Source organism: Leptinotarsa decemlineata, unplaced genomic scaffold, assembly GCF_025532065.1.
Source record: "Leptinotarsa decemlineata unplaced genomic scaffold, Ldec_3_MD MMD2_tig00026340_RagTag_RagTag, whole genome shotgun sequence".
NCBI classification, from domain to species: domain Eukaryota; kingdom Metazoa; phylum Arthropoda; class Insecta; order Coleoptera; family Chrysomelidae; genus Leptinotarsa; species Leptinotarsa decemlineata.
The window spans coordinates 4,008,169-4,031,157 of record NW_027412694.1 but is presented as its reverse complement, the minus strand read 5'-3'; the positions used below and the strand labels follow the sequence as shown (position 1 = coordinate 4,031,157).

At 34.2% G+C, this 22,989-nt stretch overlaps 2 protein-coding genes across 3 annotated transcripts in view; one reads left to right on the top strand and one right to left on the bottom strand.

Annotated features, from left to right (window-relative positions):
- LOC111516565 (uncharacterized) overlaps window positions 1–6,061 on the bottom strand; it is a 28,321-nt gene extending 22,260 nt beyond the window's left edge. The window contains exon 1 of the mRNA XM_074183692.1: window positions 5,940–6,061. Coding sequence (XP_074039793.1) covers window positions 5,940–5,955 — 16 coding nt within the window. The 5' untranslated portion in view covers window positions 5,956–6,061. The remainder of the gene's footprint in view (window positions 1–5,939) is intronic.
- galene (potassium two pore domain channel subfamily K member galene) overlaps window positions 1–22,989 on the top strand; it is a 144,843-nt gene that overhangs the window by 46,666 nt on the left and 75,188 nt on the right. The window lies entirely within an intron of this gene.

The window sequence follows — 22,989 nt, the reverse complement described above, 5'->3', positions numbered from 1 at the left end:
AATATCCAAGGTGTAGTAAATATTTTCAGAATATGTTCTGTGATGTTATAATACCTTCATACGTAGCAATTAGGTACAAAAAAACTGTGTTTCGTGAAGTGATGGAGTTTAACAATATTTACCCACAACTATGAATAATAATTCCAATTATTCGATGTTTAAAGCAGTTAGAGTTCTTATATTTATCAAATTATTAATTTAGTGAGTGCAAGAAAGTTCAATGATATACGTTTTGCGCACTTGAAAGTCTGATGTGAATGGAAACATGAATTTCTGACTTCGAGATTGGAATTCTTCAAATATCATTCAAATTGGATTCCGCTTGAAGCTTTGTAATTTAAATTGAGGGTGATTATTATCTTATACAAGCTCAGCTTCCAGGGATGGCTCCTTTTAAAGTGGAAATGGAATTTTTCCAAAAATTCAGAAATTCCAGTAAGTATCCTTCCTTTTCTTAATGTAGGTACGATTTTTTTCCTTTTTTTTATCAAGGATTTACGTTGATTGGTTGCAAAATAGGACTGGTATTTCAATTTATTGGGCTCTTCAAAAATTTTTCGTGTAGCTCCTTCCCAAACACACTTTTTCTACCTTCCTATCAAGTCTCCCATGGTTACACAACAAGTTTCCTTTTTCCATGGCAATATTTTTTGAAATTTTTGAATTTCCGTACTTTTCACTATTTTCACTGAACTATGAACTATGTTACATACAATAATAATAATAATGATTAACTTTTATCACCTTTCTGTACATTCTGTTTTCAATTTGTATAATTTTGAATTCAAAATTCATCATGTTCAAATTGTTGACACCTCCTTTCCAATTCATTCATCTGATTGGTTACTCTTTAGTTGCACCTAAATCATGTACTGAGTGTTCTAATTATTTTTCAAATAACAAGTTCTTGTATCAGTGTTAACTAACTTTTTTCTTACAAATTTGTAATTTAAATCTGTTCCATATATATATATATATATATATATATATATATATATAATTTGATTTGAAGCTTTATAACTTCTATTTAATTATCTGCGAGCGCTTTCGACTATTGTGCCAATTACTCACAATAGTTTTTTTTACTATGGTGATAAGGCTCTTCAACTATCTACCACCATATATGAGGAAATTACATGTGATTAAATTCAAAAATTTTTAACTGCAAGTTTCAATACTTTGCCTTTTTGATGTGTAAGTTTTGTACTTGACGATGCTAAATCTGTTGTATTGATAATAAGCAAATAAATTAATTGATTGACAAGTCTTCGAAGTTGCTTGTGATATTTGGATGTCTACTCAGGTGGTTTCTATCTGGTTAACTTCAGTATCCTCAGGGTATATGCTCAGAGCTTTATATCTGTTGGAAACATTGCGAATTATATATATTTTGAGATATATGAAGCATTATTGAATGTTGAGATGTATTTCAACGTTTTCTTCAAAACAATGTGTTAGGTTAGATACTTCTTTTACTATTCCAGCCCCGTGATAGTGTTAATACAAATTAGTATTCAATTAACACACAACAAATTAGTCGACGTAGCTAATGGAAACGCATACCCTGATAATATTTTGCCAGTATATTCTAGAAATAGAGGAGCTGGAGGAGAATCTATCTAGTATGACAAACATATAGGAATTTTAATTTTTTTCGAAAAATGATTGCAACCTTACTCATTCATTTATTTTGGCGGTTTTGTGAGTAGGTGCCAAAAAACAAAAATACAGAAAATCGAATTCTGATGCCAATGACGACATTTCGATCCTTTTGAGGGTCGAAATTGCGAAAATGAAGTCAGAATTTCAAGAATCAAAATCGTAACCTCCAAAGAACAAATTATAAAAATGTGCCACCCTGCTGCACTTCTGTAGAAGTGTGTGGGTTACGTCACTATCGCATAAAAATTTAGGTCAATATTTTTGCACCAAACTTTCAGTAGTGGCGATTCTAATGTTACACAATCTCTTCTTGAGCTTCTTTGAAAATACTGGAATCATATACTTGATTAGTGAGATTTTGAAAACACTCCATGAAATTCTAAAAGCGGACCCCGGAAAACTCCTGAATTTAAATGCTTATTTGAAGTTTGCAACCCCAGATCACCGATATGTACATGTATTCACACGGAAGAATAATTCGGTGCTTCCAGTTGATTTCCTGAATGTCACGAATACGGTGGAATGTTCCATACTCGAATTATTCACCAACAAGGGTCGGAGTAAAGGTTTCGCTTGAATTAACTCGGTGTTTGCGATAATAATATTGTCGAATACGTAATATTTGAGATTCGATCGTTCCATTTACATATTTGAGTAAATAATCATTTTAATTTAATTTGTTCATGCAATATTCATATATTTTTTTATCAACTCAAAACTTACAGGTTTCCAACTTCAAAACTGACGAAATTCAATACAATCTTTGAAACCCAATTTTTCCCTCTCGAGGATGGAAATTCCTGATTCCCTTTCTTGATGCTTATTTACTTTATACAACGGGCAACAGCTAGTAATTTATCTTTTTATTTGAAAAATGAAATAACTGAAAAAATATGTCATCTGCACTGAGTAATGGATAGCTTTGAGAATCGAATTATGTTATCTATCAAGAAATCCGCAAAACTAACACATCCGTCAACGACGTCTGCCCTCACGCGTCTGCTTGCGTTCGGGTCGCGTTCTCGGCGATGGCGCTTAATTGCTCAGACCGCCCCACTACTTCCGCGCATCGTCCACCGTCGTCTTACAGTAGATGCGACGCGTAATGTAATGTCTTCAGTAATGTCTTACTGAAGTGCGTCACGATAATCTTATCGTGATAACTTTCAAACGATTTGTCCAAATTACTCAGTGTAAAAGACAAAGTTCATCTATATTAAATACTATTTTTATAAGAATTTGACAGATATTTTAAAATGTGCATTGTAAAAAAAGTATAATTGTATTTTATAGTATTTTACATATAGTGACTACCACATAAGAGGTAGATATATGCTATCGCGGACTTTTATTTAGAACTATCTAAGATAAACAATCTTACGTACATTATCTGCATATAACTTAAACGGTATAGGCAGCGCATGCCAAAATATCTCTCAGCGTGTAAGAATTTTTTCGACTTACTTAATACTTTTATATTATGACCAAAATTACACAAAATCTTTGTAAATTGTAGCCTATATGTTATTCTGATGTATAAGCTGTATTTATGTAAAGTTTCATCTAAATCCGTTCAATCTCTTAGGCGTGAAATAGCCACAAACATACATACATCAATCCTCGCAAACTTTCACATTCATATTAGTATAGGTAGATTATTTATTAACATCACACCCGTCGCGTTGATTTGGGTTGTTAAATAAATTATCATTGTGAAAATCTTTATGAATCTTTGGTTCTTAATTCTGAGTTGCTTCCTTCGGAACTATCCCACATTCTCACTTCACTTTTTGCTTAACTTTCACACACACATTACAACGGACAAATACAACATATAGAGAAGCCCCGCGATGGCACGTGGTATGCGCGTATCTTCTTTGTGGACGGACTTTATCGGTACGTCCGTCGACCACCACGGCCATGGAAGTCTCCACACCGGATAATATAGCCAACTATTTGATATTATTATTTGATGAAATGAAAAGGTGCATCAGAGGAGATGTCACAAAAACTGAAAACAAGTCGAGAACACCTTGAAACACATTTGTTAGCAGCTGTATTTTTAAATTATTTAAGAAAATGAATTCATTGGAATATTATAAACATTGAATCTTTCTATAGCTGAATAAATAATAGTTTGAAAAAAGACGCTTCAATAGCAACATACAGTAAAAATGAAAAAATAATTCGAAATTAATTTGATTTTGTGTTCAGCATCTAATTACTTTCTATAGTTCTGCAATCAGAATAAATTTACTTACAGAAAAATTATGTTGTAAAAAAGCGTGGGGTGCTAAATATCCATTGGTAAAAATACTTGTTAGGAGTTGTATGCCAGATTGGAGCCATAATAAAAATAAAATTCAAACAAAAATTCAAAGCATCTCACACTTTTTTAAAACAAACTAATTTTTTTTGTAACTAGATTCATTTTGATTTCAGACTTATTAAAAGTCATCAGTTACATCAAGCCATATAAAATATATACGCATGTACAGACAGTGTGGTTGTCTCACCTGCTCTCACACAGAGACTGTGTGAGGAAATTATTTAAATCTGATGGTGTAATTGAGATTATTGTTACAAACATTTAACTTAGCATCTGAAGTATTTTAAAAGGTATTTTCGAAAGTATTTGAAATAACTCCAAATATCAAAATTTATATTGATATGATACCATTGTTTATACAAAAACATATACCGAACATTCTCAAATTTCCAAGATTCTTCTACAACCAGCAAGAAAAAGGTTGTTTGTTAAATTTTATAAATAATAGTACAATTTTGTTGAAATACGTAGTTCATATATCTCAAAAGAGGAAATAAAAATTATCAGCAGTAAAATGGAAGCAAAAAAGTATATACAGGCTAATGATAATATCAAAGAACTGGAAAAACTCAAATCTGAGTGAGTTAACAGCAGCATATTGAGATATCTGATGAAAAATAACACTATTGGGGTCTAGCCTAAGGCCCATGATGAAACTTATCATTGAAATTTGTATTTAACATAATACCACAACTGTAGGGGTCATATTGAAAGTTGAAAAAACTTTAGCGCTAGACATGGCATATCTGATACCTATATATTGTAGTGATTTGGAAGATGGGGAATTATGCAAAACCTATCAAGTCTAAATAACGGTTGCATGAGAGGATAAGTTTAAACAACGAAAAACATGATTGAAATAACTTATTGTAATGAAAAATAATAAAAATCTATCATTTTTAACAAACAGACATACATTGATTAGTAGTGAGTTAATTTCACCCACAGAACTTTCATTGAGTAAACGATTGATAGGCTATATACCTGCTTATCTAATTTTATCAAAATCAAGTGTTAATTGTCAAAATATCTGAAAAGTAAGGATTATTAGTTTTTGAAAAATATTACGATAGGTCTCATAAAAATTTGCAGGCAAAAATTTGTAGTTCTCATGATAATCTTTTGGAACCAGGGCTGGGTGTTGACATATATCAAAACAATCCTAGAACTTATGTTGTTAATATTCAAAAACACCGGAAAAATTTCAAAATAGATCAAAAAAACAAGAATTTTTCACACCAAAACTCTGATTTTCATTTTGAATCTGACAATAATGTGTAGCCCGAATTAGTTGACCTTTATAATAGTAATAATGAAAATAATGAAAGTTGGTTGATGACAACAAAGTTAAAATTAATACCAGTTCGTTACTACATATTTTTTAAAATACAAATATTTTACGAGTCATTGGCAAACTATATCCTCCTCTTTCATTTTCAAAAACGTCAGAATATTCCACGATAAATTCATTATTTAACTATTCACATTTTTGAACACCTACATTCCAAAACTAGGAATATGATAGTTTGTATAGTATACGGTAACCATAAATTTGAAATTGACAAATTCATTTTTATTATGCCTATTTAGTATAAATGAATCATTCAAGAGTAATTTGCAGTATTTTTAATCGATTCTTTTTTCTTGTTTGTATTTTATGTTATAGATAACACATAATGGAAAAATTTATAATATTATGGAATAATATTGATTAGTTTTTACCAAAGGATCGATTGCTGGTAGAAACTTGAATGATTACGAAAATGTAGTTTATCTAAAAATCAACAGTTGAAATACATTGACATGTGATAAACTCATCACATTTCATCATCATCGAATCACAGAGTGGGTCGGAATTTAAGGATTTTTTCATCTGATATACTTTCGATGTTCGAGTGTTTTCCCGGATTTGTGACTGATGATAATAATGCATTTATATTTCACTCACAAATTTTCCAAATCATTTCGTCACTCAACTTCCACAATAACAAAAACTAAATCACAATTTGCCTCTTGAACACCTAATTACATAACAAGTTACCAAACCCAGCATTGCCTTTTATATATCGCCTCAAGAGTCTCAATGAAATTAGGGGGGATCCAATTCATAGAGGACAAGTTCTCTCCTTTCAGTTTTATTTCAGTGTGTATACAGAAAAGAGAAAGACGATGTAACGATTGTCTGCGATTGTTTTAGTTGGATCAATGAATACTAATTGTAACAATGTGAAAGTGCAAGTGAATACGCCAGAAGTTGTCAAAATGTAACAATATTCATTCAATTGTATTGAGAATCACGGTATTTACGAAGTATTCACGAAGTTTTGTTTAAACCGCAGTGTAGTTTTTCAAGAAAATGACTGAAAATGCTATTGTGTCTGATTATGTGTTGACATGTCTATTGATTTCAGATATGCTTAAGTCTCTAGGAATGCAACGAAATTTCATTGTAATATCCATTTCTTCGGTACTCTATGAAATTAAAGGTTTTCCCATTGTTTCCACATTTAAGATTGCTACAATGACTCAGGATTGATGAGTCGGAAGTATCCATCTATTATTTCAGTCTACTGAATTTGAGTTGAAATATTTTTGGAGATCATAATCGTTGTAAATTTTCAATAGGTTCAGGCTCACATATGAAGCTCCGTCTTTTATTTTTTGAAGATAAAACACATGAACTACAGGAAAATCCGTAGGGTGCTCTTAGAGCGGTGCCTGTGCGAAATAAGTGATTCACATTGGATTTGAATTGCTGGAGACTAAATATATTTGGAAAAACGTTATCAGGCAGTTCATTCCACATGAACGCAGTTCTCCATATGAAAGAGTTCTTAAACAGTGAAGTTCGAGGTGTACTGAGTTGAACCTCAAAACGATGAGCAGCCACAGTCCGTCGCGTATTTCTGATATGAACCGTTCTTGGTGGAATCAAATGTACCAAGTCACTTGAATACTTTCCGTGGGAGTATCATTTGTGGAATTGGCCGCGGTGGTAGTGCGCCCGAGTCACGATCGGAAAACCGTGGGTTCGATTCCTGCCTCGACCAGCTATTTTTCTCGAGAGAATTTATCTGGTTGAAGCTGGAATGATTCTGCAACCGTGTTAGGAATCACATGTTAAAAGGTAAAACCTCGGTAGTCCTTAGCTCGCAGAAGTTTCTCAACTTCTGAGAGTTGTCGTTCGTATGGGAGGCGACAGCTGATTGAGGGAAGAAAATATTTTTTGAACAGATCCATAGAAGAGAGACACATCTCTAACCATTCTTCGATGTTCTAGACTATCAAGGTTGCAAGTGATATTAGCGTCTTCAATCAAGCGAATGTCTCTTTTCTGGATCGAATCCAGCAGCTCAAGGGTATGTTTGGAGGCGGAGCTCAATATATGAAAACAATACTCCAAAAAAGGTCCGATCTGATCTTTATAAAGCATCAAAAGTTGCTAAGGTGTGAACAGTTCTCTGGTTCGGAAAAGTCATCAAAGCTTTCGAGGAGCAGCGGTCTTCCAGTGATATGATTGTGCCAAGACATATTGGTGTCCATTTTAACCCCCAACAAACTTATCGAAGCAGAAAGCGGAATTGTCTGATCTGACATTATTATATCCGGTTCGGAGACATTTATCTTCTTGGAGAAAACCGATGCCTGGGTTTCTGTGGCATTGAATTGAACCTGGTTACTTCCACTCCAATTCGAAATTACTTCTAGATCCTCATTAAAATATGCAACCTGCTGCCGCCGGTGAAAATGTGCCTCCGTAGCCAATGTCCAAATGGAATCCAAATGAAATGACGAGAGACGAATGTGCTGTCGTCACCAAAGCAGTACACTGGATTCTTGGTTTATTCCAATTAGTCGTTGATATACAATTAAAAGAGGGTTGGAGACAATATGGATCCCTGGAGAACACCAGCGTTGATGATGAAGGTTTTCGAGAGATATCTATCGACAGCCACTTGCAGGGAACGGTCTTTCAGAAAGCTGAAGGCAAAAATGATCCGACAAGCCATATCATCGAAGTTTGGCCAGCAAACCCCCATGCCACATACGGTCAAAGACCTTAGAAATATCAAGCGCAATAGCTATTGACTCTTCATGTTTCTCGATTGCGTTATTCCAAATATGGATGACATAGAAGGTTGCCTGTTGATCTTTGTTTCCGAAAGCCATATTAATGATCACTCAAGATGTTGAAGCCTTCCAAATGTTTGAGGATATGTTAGTTTACGGCTTTCTCCTCTTCTGAAATAGTATTTTCGCCAAAATTTTGAGTGAAAACTCCCGAGGCAAAGAGTTATAAGTGAAGACTGATCGAAGTAAAAAAAAACTGAATATTCTGATAAGATATATAGTCGTTCGGTAAATTTGCACACCAAGAGTTGTGCATACCGTAGTTTTAGTGAAATAATGAAAAAAACCTTCGAAAAACACCATCCAAAAGAAGTCTGTAGGAAAGGGCAAATTCTATTTTCAAAAACTGTATGGGACGGATGTCAGACCTTGAATGCTTATTTCTTCACTTTTACTAGAAATCGTATGTTAACAGACTTTGTAAAATTTGCTTCATCAATTTTGGTTACTACCCTAGGAAATGGTTAATTCCTAACCTATACTTGCTAAAGAAACAAAATTCAGCGGATTCTCAACTATCAAAAACCAATACAGCGAATTTTGCAATGTCTCGCCTCAAGCCAACTCTCAACTCTTGGGTTTGTTTTACGTATGGGGTCGATCTCTGTACCTTGTAGATTACTCAGAAATGGAGAGTTAAATACAGGAAGCAAAGTTCTTGTGGCACTGATTTCTCATATTGGTTTGTGATGACTCACGTGGAGAGGTGAATAAATACTGACGTCAAGTATATATTTACTTGTGATGCACTGTTTGGAATCTTTGGTGTAGTAATGAATATTACTGGAGTTTCATCCTGCCCTTGAAGATGATCACTTGGTGATCGAAACACGTGTCGAGGTGTTGGGATAATGGTTTGATATTGGGATGAAACTCCAGTAATATTCAGGTATATATTTCTCATTTTTTCTGAAAAACAATTCTGATAATATTTTAGAGAACTTCAGTGATAGATCTATTTCATATCATCTCCGTTGATCAGTTTTGTATTTCGAAGGACGCTATATTGATTAGGGAATCATGGTTGGATCGTATTGGCACAAAAATGCACAAACCTGATATAAGGAAAAGAGTTTCTATTACATTATAGAATGTTTTGTCTTGGATATACAGAGAAACAATATTCAATGATATTGATATCTCTCAACGAAACTTATTAACATATAATAGACGTAAGTATATAAAAATGTCTGAATAAATTCAAAACAGTGTTGATAACCATCTCCTTTGCTATGGATTTAACTTTAATTTTATCGGCAGGGAATGAAAAAAGTCACTTTGGAATGTTTTTGAACGAAAATAAAAAATATAAGTTTTAAATCTGTTTTAAAATCTGTTTTTTCGTTAATCAGCTGTCGCACCCCTACGAAAGACAACCCTCAGAAGTCAAAACTTGTGCAAGCTAAGGATTAACGAGGTCCTACCTTTCAACGTTTGATTCCTAACACTGGAACTTCAGGTTTTCGTTAAGGCTGGAATATTAGGTCTGATTCCTTAAATTTTGCAAAAGACTATATGAATTTATTCATTGTTGAATGATGTGAGGATATTTTTCTTTCGAAAATATTCACATGCGATGATTTTGTTATCATTTATGATTTAAAATTGATGATGTAAATTGACAGTTTCAGTAAGCAAACACCTCTTGTCATGGATTTTGTATTTGATGTATCTCATCTACACTTAGAATCTTACCTATATTCAAGACATCCACAACTTTTGGTGATTTTCTCAGTTACCTCATAGAAACAGTCAGAAACTAGTATAGATTCATTCCCAAGCTTTTAGACTCGTTATTACTGATCACTTAATTGTATCGAAGAATTTAGTTATTGCAGTTTCCTCACAACCCTCTACCGACTTTGGGAGATGAAATTTGAACTGGCAGACCAGAATATTCAGATAGTTCCAAGATAATATGTCCAGTGGAGTCCAATAACTAATACCATAATATAAAGGGCGGTCTTGTGATACCTCGTTTGATAAGTCTTACATTTCTTCATCCAACACCGCTTTATTTTTAGAAAACCAACCAGCCGATCCTGAATAATTAACAGTTTCATATCTTTTTATGATTTTTTCATTATTGCAAACAATAAATATCACAATTTTGATGATTTTTTTTCAAAATTCACTCTAGTGGTACTAATGAATATTCAAAATGTGCACCATTCACTTCTTGATGACAATGAAGTCTATTCGCAAATTAGTTTTTCACATTATGATTTTTTTGAATTTGGTAGTTTCGTTACACGGACTACTATCGGGTGACGTATATCTTGGATTTCACCGAACCTTAGAAAAATTTAGGGTTGTCGTATCAGGTGATCTGACAGACTACTATGTAGAACCACGTTTGCCTATCTAGTGGTGTGAATATTATACAAACCAGAACGTCATTCAGCTGGAAGGTAACATCAGTTGAAAACCCATTTGAATTTGTCAAGTATCCAAACCGGTGGAGAGAAAGACATGTTTCCTTAAAATGGCCCGATAGATTACCTGATATGTTATGAAATTGCGGTAGAGGTTTTAATATAATATTTGTTGCTCAAAAAAGCATTAGGAGGCCAACTTTTGATATGGATTATCGTGACAGCTGCAAACCCATTCTTATGCATAAAAATATATAGTCAGTCCCATATTATACTATAATGTGTGACTTTGTAAGAAATAATCTTGCATTTTTTGAAACAATATACAGTACTATCTCACTTAACAATAAATTGCCGAATTCAATCAAGGAGTCCAAAAATACGAAAATACTTTTAATAAAAAACGTTTTTATAGTTCAAAAGACAATTGGGGTGATAATTTCTGATAATAATCCCCAATGTAAAATAATATATGTATTCGTTTTTTTTAATTCTAACATTTGTATATTATGTGCCGTGATTCATGTTTTTATATTCATGTTTTATGTTTAATCTTCATTTTTTTATTCAAGTATGACATTTGAAAGTCCTATCAAACGAGCTATCACAAAACCCAATTTTTTGTTTTGAAAAAATTGGTAACGGTCTCTCGTCGACGAGTGACGCCACCAAGTTACTAAAAACAAAATTTTTCACGCAAATTTTATGCGACCATGCCATCATGTCCTGTTAAAAAAATGAGGGGGAGTTGTATTTTTTACGTCCGCATTGTATAAGGGGTACCTATTACCAACTCAATTTAAAAAATTTAATTATCTACGAAAATGCATAGAGGCCTACGCATCGCTTATTAAATTGAAGACAAGGTCAAGTGATAAATCACTGGGAATTCCTTATATCACGATCGCCATTTCTATGGAGCGGTCTAGGTGAACATTTACAAATAGAATTGAAATTGTAACTTTTTTCGATGGTAATGAAAAGTTACCTCGAAAAAATTTCTATTGGATTCCTTAGTTGATGTCTATGGGAACATAACGATTTACAACTCAGTCCTCGTTTAGAGATGTGCAGGTACTTTTGACATACATCACTCTCGTGGAACTATAACAACCAATTGAAAATCAAAATAAATTTCATTAGTTCGGACTTCCATTGGCTAATATGATATGAAATGATTTGAAATGTCTGAAAGAATCAATAAAATTATAAAGAGTAACTGAAAATAACAAGTATATCAAGCAAAAAAACCCTGAAATGAAATAAGAATGAAATAAAACACAAGCAACAATTGAAAATTGACCGATTGAATAGAAATTAAACTTAGCTAATAAAACAAAACTTCGGTGAAAACTGTTTTCACCCGAAGACAATTGTGGATGCTAACAATCGAAACGTCGTGAAGTATCTTGGCTTGAAGTTTGATTTTATTTAATTGTCTAATTTTCAATTGTTGCTTGTATTTCATTTTATTGCAGTTTCAGTTCACTGGGAAGCAACGGCAATCCAAAATAGAGATAGAAAGAGAGAGAGAGAGAACTGAAGGGTTTATAAAACTGTTTCATTATGAAGTAGCACGTGTTGCGTGAGAGGTAATATTTATTGTATTTCAATAATAATTCTGTAATTGTATTGCCATTGATTATTTTGTGAATGGAATTGGCCGATATTTGAGAAAATCTCACAAATAAGTGTTACTTGAATATGCTACGGATTTTCATCAAGTATCGGCCAATTTCACTCACATAAAGTTGAGTTATTCTAATATACACATGTTAGGAATCACACGTTGAAAGGTAAGACCTCGTTAATCCTTAGCTCGCACAAGTTTTGACTTCTGAGGGTTGTCGTTCGTAGGGGTGCGACAGCTGGTTAACGGAAAAACTAATTTTTTTAAACAGAAAATACGAAATAATCAATGACAATACAAATACAGTTATATAATGGAAATAGAATAACATCTCAAAATGATATAAATTTGAAAGAACATCAGTTTAATTTATAGATTAACAACAACATTAATTTCCAATTCGTCTAATGAGTAGTAAGCTTTATCTAGTAGTAAACATTTCACAGCCTTTTTTATGACTAGTTATAGATCGAATATGTATTGAAAATGATTGAACATTTTCTTGGCATTATATACAAAGGATATTTTTAACAGTTTGGTTGAAGATACTAGAACCGAATTATTTTGATAGGTTAGTTGATAAGAGAATAAAATCACAACATGAGAAAAAATAAACGATGTGTATGAAATATAAAAATGTAAGAATATTGATTTGTAGAGAAAACGAATTATTGTGAACTAAGATATGAATGATTTATTGAATTTGTTGAGTAACGAGTAGAATAACAATGATCTACAAACAGAAAAAATAAAAATAAGGAGAAATTAAATTGAATAGAGAGGTTACAATGGTCTAAAAGGCTTTCCAAGAGGGGTACATATTGATGTAAACTAGACCTCAATTGATCGTGTCCTCAATTTCTGTAACATGAACACATAGTTTGGTTACTTAAGGAAAGATAACATACAGAATGGCTACCTACTACGAAAAGCTGACAGATTGTCGGAATTTCATTCTATGACATAACGAAAAGAGCCCCAATGAGAAAAAACACAATCAAAACAAGTTAGAGTAAATTACAAATGTATTTCAGTATACCATTTTCGGCGATGAACAACAATAAACCTCATTTTCAGAGTTAAAGAGTTAGTCTTTCAAATATGGAGAGTAATATTGCAATGAAGGTGCTTATTTGTTTGTGACACATGTTTTTCGTATGGATTATTTGTAGTAGTATTCATTCAATTCAATAAAATAACTGTTTCATATTTTAGTTGAAAATCAAATGAATTAATTGGATGTCATGTTTTCAAAAATTGAATATGAGCATACATTTGTTCATGAAATTATATTTTCAACACTCATAACTCTGATATTCTGATATTGCAATTTGAATTATTTAAGGATTATTAAATTGATAATTAGTAGTGATATCAACTTCTTCATTTCCAATAGCGATTCGACTATGTCCTTACGAAGAATTTAATGGTTTACAATATGCAAATATTCAGTTCTCCATTCAAAACATAGGATTATTTTATCCACCTATTGAACAGTTGCATAGTTGTATAGAGGATAAATAAAGCCTAAATCTCCATTCTGAACAGTTTTCTGTATCAGCTCTTTTATATTTTCCACCGAGAAAATGAATATTCAACCCACCTGAGCCCTGAAAAGTGTTATCGCTGGATTTAGAAAGGCTGAATTGAAATTACCGATATCAATTCCATCAGCTTCGTTAGCTGCTTGATCCGCTCATTATAAATGACTATTACCATTCAACAGGGTATAACCAGGTCAATGTCAATAGGTAGTCCGGTATATTGCGATTTGAATAACCAGAGGTTTCAAAATGTTTTAGGTTAGGTACGTGAATAATTATTTGTGAAATTCATGTTATATGAACGTTTTTGAATAATCGGATTTTTATTTCTAAAATATCTATTGTTATGTTTAGAAGTAAATAGAAAATGAATTGATCGAAAGTGATGATTTTGAATAAATGTTCAAATCTGTAATATGTGAGATGAGTTTGTGATTTTTGGAACTATTTTGTAGCCCCCATCTTTGGGTGCTTTGTAGGGAGAGAAAATTCAATCTTGTTTATCGATACTGTCGAAGCAAAGCTTTTCCTTCGACACCACTTGATCATCGTTAAACTGGCGAATCCACAGATTATGTTTTTGTAGGAGAGGTCGTCATGCTCACTTCTTACTCTATCTTGTTGAGGGCAAGTTTTTCGAACGATGCTTTCATGACCTAGCTGACTATCACTGATGACATTGATGGCAGATCGAAATGATACCCTGTGGTGTTGTATTGCGAAATAAGGTATTGGCATCGTTCAGGTTTTATATTGTCCGTTTAATTGGACTGTTTCTCTTGAAGATAGTTCAGATCCAACCAAGTGCCGCAGTTAGATATATCGAAACAGTTCTGTCATAATACTCTTCTCTCATTTCAAATATTTATTTTAATTCTATTGTAGTTATATGTTATACCACAGTTGAATTGAGCAAGATTATACAAACATTCTTAGGTTCATTCGCTTTGGTGAAGAATTCTGAGAAGAAACTACATTTGGAAGATTCGTTTTCGTTACTTGTATGTCGAGAGTGAAAGCAGAGCGAGCCATCAAAAATGGTTCTAAGGATCTTTGAAATATAATAATGATAATAATAATGAAGGTCTTTTATCAATTTCCATACATGTGAACTGGAAAACTAAATGGGCGAGATCCAGTATGTCAATCGGCACCGAAAGGTGCAGACTGCCTTCTGTTCTTCCACCTATATGTCTTTTGTAATCATGGATCAGAATTGTATCATTTCAGGATTCGCAACCAAAACCAAATTTTGTTGAAGAAATCAATCAATTCATTAATTTTTCATATTCATTTATCATCAAAACTGTAAAAATATCATTGCAGTGATTCACTAGAGGGTAGGGCTTCGATATTTTCCCGACAACAAAAAATTATTTTGCCCATAAATCCCTGTTCAATTCGTAAATGTATCCATAGCAGGGAGAAATATTTTCCAAATGAATCATATCATCCGATATTTTTGTACCTTTAGTGTTATATTTGTTTTTGTTCGATTGAACTGTATACTCACTTCTTCATTTCCAAATGCTATGAGTACAGCTCAGAGTGATTTTCGAACACTTCGATAGCTGCAGTGGAAGTGATGCAAGAATTTAAAATTCAAGTTTCATTCGAATTTGTGGGGCTTGTACGACAAGGAAAATATTTTGCTTGCATTTGGCAATATTTTTTTCTTACAAAGCAGACTCTATAAAATGGGTATTTCAGACACAGGTCTCGTATTCCAGGATATATTTTCACTTTAACTTTAGGGCACACATCAATGATTTCGGCGATTCATATGGAGATAAATGATAAGTTGTTTGGTACTGTTCATTATTCTCATGACACCCTTTGCTATTTCCAGATTTTTCCATAGCACCCAAAAATATAGTGTGATGTGCCGATCCCAAAAAATTAAAGATAGTTTTGATTTATTCTACGGTCGTTTTCCAAGGCGTGATGAGCAACACTAGAATTTTCTGATTTTGAATAACGTCCAAAGAATAAATAAAAACTGTCTGAAATTGTTAAGATTGGTACATGACCCTAGATAGTCTGATGCTTTTGAGAGCCTAGAAGTATCAAAGTACCCCTTGAGAACTATACTAAGTGACAAAGAAAGGTAAACACTCATTTATATTGAAAATATTTTAATAATTTTTTAATAAATTGATGGATGTAGCCGTGGTAGGAAATCATAATGAAGAAAAGAGAATTGAAACTTTCTATGTTTTTCACCACTTTTAATGTGTAAGTTTCAAAATGTCCTTGAAGGACGAAACTGCAGTAACGTTAGTTACAAATAAAAGTGGTAAAAAATATAGAAAGTTTCAATTGTCTTTTCTTCATAAACATTTTTTACTTACATTCTTAACAGATAATAGCAAACAGACGAGTACGTTTTTAGAGAAATTGGATGATTGTGAAACCAGTGAAGTTCAGTAGTGTGTTGCAGATCCTTGATGTCTTATACACTCGTGGATACGTTTGGGCATTGTCCTAATAAGGTGATCATTATCCTGTTAGGGTATCTCATTCCACCCTACTTCTAACTCATGTCTAAGTGCTGCCAAAGTCTGTGGGGGTTAATGTAAATTCAGCAGTTTGCGACCAAGAATATCCCACACATGTTCGATCGGTGAAAGATCGGGTAAACTGGGTGGCCATGGTAAGCGGTTAATGTCATACCGATCCATGAAGTTTAGAGTTACTTTAGCTACATGCGGTCTAGCGTTGTCTTGTTGTAGTATGGGGTTCTCGATGGTCTCAAGATATGGGAGGACATCAGGCTCCACTACTTCGTGAATTTAACGAAAAGCTGTCATGGTGCCTCTAATAAAGACAAAAGATGCCCTGCTACCGTATGCAATGGCACCACATACCATTAAAACAGTATGGTGAACACGCCTCTCCACATCGAACTGGGAATCTCGTCTTTCACCACGACACCTTCTCACTCTTGCTCGTCCATCGTGCATACCCAAACAAAAGCGAGATTCATCGCTGAAGACTACGTGGTTCCACTATTGATCCCGATTAATTCTGTCTCTGCACCAGTGCAATCGGTTGCGTCGATGCTCGAGAGTCAGTGGGAATGATATACTGTACGCATTCCAACTACCCTAGTCGTGTTCTTCAAATCACTGATTCGCAAATTCGCAATTTCATTGTAGAAATAAACCGATCCCTAGAGCAAAAATCTTAATCGGTGATCCTCACGCGCTGTTGTTCCCCTGCGACAACCGGTACCCCCAGCTCTGTGTTCTTGGTCTTCTTGGGTCCATGCCTGATCTTAGAAGAAACATTCCATGTTGTGGATTTATTCTACGCCAGAGGTTCCAGTTCTACCTTTCATGGACTTTCCATGATGTCACGATGATACCAATTACTTTCAAAAACCAGACAATAGAAAAACAAGAAGTTATCGGAACGAATGATTCAAATTGAGTCCTATTGACGGAAAATAGAATTGAAATGAACTTACAGAGTTTATTTCTGGTTAGGCATAACGTTATTCTAAACAATTTCATGGCTTATTTATCTAGCGATTTCATTTCTTTCAAATTCAAGACCTTTCCTTTTCACTTGTTACCAAATATTGAATGAAGTAAGCATTTTTCTTTAAGAAGAAACTATATACGGAATTCCTTTTCTGAGAGGTGAACGAAAGTTTCTGATGGTAATATGTTACGAAGAATACTTTAAAGCAAGCCGTCAGATGCGGAATTGCTTTCAAACATCACTCAACAAATGATAATTTTAATCAGGCCTCTTTGTTGACAAAATCTATTGTGTGTAAGTGTGAGAATTGACATATGAATTTTCGTCATTTTGCAAATGGAGACACTCGTTTTTAAACGCCGTTTTCTGATTTCAACGAAAAGCCTTTATAACAAGCAAATTTCATAATAGTCTAGCAAAGTTCTTTACCGTTTCAGAGAAAACAATGTGGATACCAGAAATTGTTGAAAAATGGAGCATGTGAATTTTTTTTGGGTTGCATTAGTGAGCTGACTGGTAAACGTATACGTGACCTTTCCACTATACTGATTTACTACTCTTTTCTGGCAATAACTTCTTTTAGCTCACGAAGTAAGACAGTCGAATCATTTATATCAGTTGAATTGATCGGTAGAAGTTTATCATGGAATTCAAAATAAAAAATTTTATCAAACTAAATTCATCACACATCCTTGCAACTAATCCCATCATAGCTTCATTAAAATTGAATGAATGAACAGGTAAACAATGACCCATTACAGTTATTTCGCAAGTTTCAACCTCCACAAAAACAATAATGAATAATTAACATTGGAATATCTACAAAGATTTTGGAAATTACACATATTTGCTTACAAATCTGTGACGGCCCTGAAAATCTTGAAGGTTTTTTTGCAAAACCGGATGGATCTGTCTAAAACTATTTGATTTGGCACTGTATTTGTTACTTCAAGTTCGAATGCATATTAATTAGTCATGGATTTACATTGATGAAATGAAGCGATGGTCAGACTGGACATTGCTTTGAAGAATAATGAAATATGTGTTATTTGAATAAACTGCACACTGCACACTGGAATTGAATTTCGAAAAGAATTCACTCGTTTCGTACGATAATCTTGTATGTGATGAAATAGTTCCTGTTTAAAATCAGTTTAAAATCTGTGTTTCCGTTAACCAGCTGTCGCACCCCTACGAACGACAACCCTCAGAAGTCGAAACTTGTGCGAGCTAAGGATTAACGTGGTCTTACCTTTTAACGTGTGATTCCTAACACGGGTTGGACGATAGCAAGTGAAGATCGATCGTTCAGACTAGGGCTTGAACCACCGACCAACAGGGCAATCAATTCGAGTGGGTGAACAAATCACCCACGGCGAACCGCTTGTCTACCGACCGATCAGAAGTGATTCCTAACACTGATTTTTTTATAAAATAACTAATATCCGGGACGAGAGGGTGTTTTTATAGAGGAGTAAAACTTTGATTTGGAATAAAACGAAGGTGGATTTTCAAACTGACATGCAATTTACTTCATTCAAAAGATAATTTTCTGACATTATGATTTGAATATGACTTCGGGCATATGACCGCTGGTTTGGACGTTGTCTAATCTGGAGGTCCAATTTTCGATGACTTTTTTCCACATTTGTGGTCGTATGGTTAGGTGTCGGCAATAACGTGTGGTGTGGTCATTCGTTTCGGTCTCATAGGCGTAGACTAGCGACTTCACATATTTCTGCACATCATGGTTGTTCAGTTGACGAACAAAAATTCGATAATCATTGCTCTATAGCGATCACCATTGACTGTAACGTTCTGACTTTCGTTTTTATAAAAAATATGAATCAATGATTTTACCAGCCCATTAGGCACACCAAACAGTCAGTTTTCCTGGATGTAACAACGATTTCTAAATTCGCTTATGAAAATCGGGATCAACGGCAATCTTGTTTTGGGCCCATTCACCGAATCTACGCCTTACTAGGTGATCGTGTGGCTTCAATTCTTGCACAAGTTGGGTTTTGTAAGCACGCAAACCAAGATCTTTCCGCAATATCTTCCATAAAGTGGATGGATACATTTCCAAATCCTGTGCACGATGGCGGATAGATTGATTCGGGCCTTTCTCTACGATACGCTCTACAGCTCAGCAATTACTTCTTCTGTATGCACTGTACGACGTTTATGTGGATGCGTATTATCATATATAGTAAACGTGGTGCGAAAACGTACATTATTTAAACGAATTAATTGCTCTGATGGACCTTCAAATGAACGTAATATATTTTGAACCCAACCATGATTTTCAAAATAAATTCAGAAATGCATACATAAGAAATCTTCTGTATGCACTGTACGACGTCTCTGTGGATGCGTATTATCATATATAGTAAACGTGGTGCGAAAACGTACATTATTCAAACGAATTAATTGCTCTGATGGACCTGCAAATGAACGTAATATATTTTGAACCCAACCATGATTTTCAAAATAAATTCAGAAATCGAAGCATTGTACAGGCGTCAGTCTATTCATGTTGAAATGCCAAACCAAACTGAAAAGAACTCACTTGACAGATGATAAAATAGCCGCTAGTCAAAAAAGTGTTGACAACTTAAATTTATATACCTTTATAAAAAACACCCACTTACGTTTACACATGAGTTTCGGATCTGGAAAAATTGCGTATACAGTTCGGATGTAAATAGTCCTCAGATATTTATTTAAAAATAAACATTTTCAGTACTTGATGCAGAGATGGCTCTATCAACTTTTTTTCTCAAATAGAAAAGGGGATCTTGTGACCTTTCGCTTGGGAGGTATCTGTATCTGAAGAGTAGGGAGGCTGAGTGTAGGCCTACATCACTTAGACCACATGTAACCTATTATCCATCCTTCTCAGGAGTTGTCCTCCTAGGCCATCGCCCATTCTGTCCTTTCCAGGAAGCTGAACAGGTCACTAGGATACATTTCCTTTATATCGGCAGGTGTAGGCCAAGACTCGCCAAACAGACACTCTCTTAATGAAAATAACCCCTTACACTCACATAAGACATACCTGACAGTTTCATTTTCCTTTTCACACATCCTGCATAGAGGTTTGTCCACTAGCCCCCTACTATGGAGATGTTTCCTTAGTTGACAGTGGCCAGTCAGAAATTCTACTGTTAAGATACATGACATTTCCAAAAACAATCTTTCAGATGTATTTCTTTCAGTTGATGAAATTTTATTTGAATTATAGTTCATTTCATGACCTACTTTGGAGACATGATTACTAAAAGCACATATCTCAAGATGTAATCAGCTATCACTTTTATGTGAATTGATTCTGTCTTTGAGTAATCTTGACGTTTGACCAATATATTCCCTACCACAATTTAAACGTGCAATGGAATAGATTAATTGAGATTGAAAGTTAATAGGAGTTTTTTCTTTAAGTTTCGAAAATAATTTATTAATGGTTAATGTGGTTCTGAAATCTATTTTTACATTCAAATCTTTGAAAATTCTACATAAATTAGATGTTATATCACGTATATATGGTAAAGATGAGAAAAATATAGGAACTGGAGGTGGATAAGCCTCAATTGTAGAGTTGTCAGACCGTAAAGGATTTATATCCAACTGGTTGTTATTGTTGATTTGAATATCAATGGTTGACGTACTAAATAAGATATTCTTAAGTATAGGATCTGGGTGAGAGTTATTGATAAATAATTGGGAAAAATATATTCATATTTTTGTTATCCATCTCCAATTTCTATACTTTTCTCTTCTTTATCAGCATATATAAGTGATATGATACCTAAGTTATGTAGAATTTTCAAAGATTCAAATGTAAAACTAGCTTTCAGAATCATATTAACTGTAATGTAGTATAGTTGAACATGTGTAATGTAGTATAGTTGAACAACCCTGTATAGGCAATACCATCAGTACAAACGGCGGGCGCACCGGGGAACATCTGTTTTTCGGACGTGTTCCTTTTTTGGCAGTCTATGTGCACTTGTTTTGTTACCTTTCCAAGAAAATATAGTTTGTGTTGTGAAAGTAAGAAACGTAGTTTCATTTAAACATCACATATTCTGGCGACGAGGATAAAGTGCTATTTATTCTTACTTCATTGCTAATACATTTGCGAACAAAGTACAAAAACTTGTGCTAGTGAGGAAGGATGGCGGCTCCGAGAGGAATTCAACTGGAGTTCAATCCAGCTGTTAATGACTGGGTTGTGCATTGGAAAAGGTTGCAGCAGTACTTTATTGCGAATAATATTACTGACGACAATATTAAGCGTGCAATACTACTAAACGGCTTGCACCAGGATGCATACGGGTTGCTTCAAACTTTATGTGTACCAGATGAGCCAGAAACGTCCAGTTTGGTGATATTAACCGGTCATTTGGATAATTATTTCAAGAAACAAAATGTTGTTTTTGTGGAAAGATTCAGTTTTTATTCGGCATTCAAGCAGGAAACTGAAAGTGCCCAAGAATGGAGTGCACGGTTGAAAAAGCTATCCATGTATTGCGATTTTGGTGAATCGTTCGATACGAAGTTGTGTGACAAATTCATCACAGGTTATAATCCGGGCAAGGTGAGAAACAAGCTGTTCAGCGAAAAAAGTTCAGTAACTTTTTCAAATGCATTACAAATGGCCTTGACAAAAGAAGCGGCCCAAGTGGGAATGCTTCAGTGTGATTCCGAAATCAAACGTGAACCTAATGAAATCGATGTTAATCGAATCGTTCAACGAAACGGAGGTCGCAAGGAGGCTTCCAGTAGTTCCAGTGTGGAAAAGGGGCATTCATCATTCGGTGGTAGAGCAGCTGGAGAAGTGTTTCGTGTTAAGGTGAAGTGTTTTCGCTGCGGAAAAGATCATTTAGCAAATGTTTGTCCGTATCGTGAGTATACTTGTAATACATGCTCAATTAAAGGTCATCTGAGTTCTGTTTGCAAGAAACAAAGAAATAAGCTACATTATCTGACTCAAATAGAGTCAATTTCACAGGCTGATGCGATGTTACAGTGTGAACAAAATGTTGGTTCACAAGTCTTGTGTCTTCGCCAGAAATCAGATGAGTCTATAATTATAGATATTTGTTTAAATAACGTTCCTTTGAAAATGGAATTAGATTCAGGTGCTGCAACATCGGTTTTGCCACTTTCGTTGTTTAAGAAATATTTTTCCACGGTCCAATTGTTTGGAACTAACATTGAACTCATAAATTTTTCGGGAGATAGGGTGTTACCTGAGGGGATCGCAAAATTTCAAGTAGATTATGGTTCAAAACGAAGGTTTTTAGATTTTTGTGTGGTCGATTCGAAAGGCCCAGCACTTCTTGGCAGAAATTTTATAAGATCATTCAATATGGTGTTTCAGGAAGCGAAATATAGTATTCATAGTTTACACGGTAATACGTCATTTGAAGATTACTTTATGAACAAATTTTCAAAGGTGTTTTCTAGCAAGCTAGGTTGCTTCAATAAATTTCAGTTGCAGTTACGAGTCGATCCAAATGCTCAACCTAGGTTTTGTAAATTTCGACCTTTACCATTTGCAATGAAGAAGAAAGTTGATGAAGAGATTGATAGGCTTCTAAGTAATAAAATAATTTCTTCAGTGGAGTTTAGTCCGTGGGCAACACCTGTAGTACCGATCCTAAAAAAAGATAACACTGTTAGGTTATGTGGCGATTATAAAATAACAATAAATCCCCATTTGATAGTCGATAAATATCCATTGCCTCGAATGGATGATTTATTAGAAAAATTGAGTGGGGGAGAACAATTCTCTAAAATTGATTTAGCACATGCTTATCAACA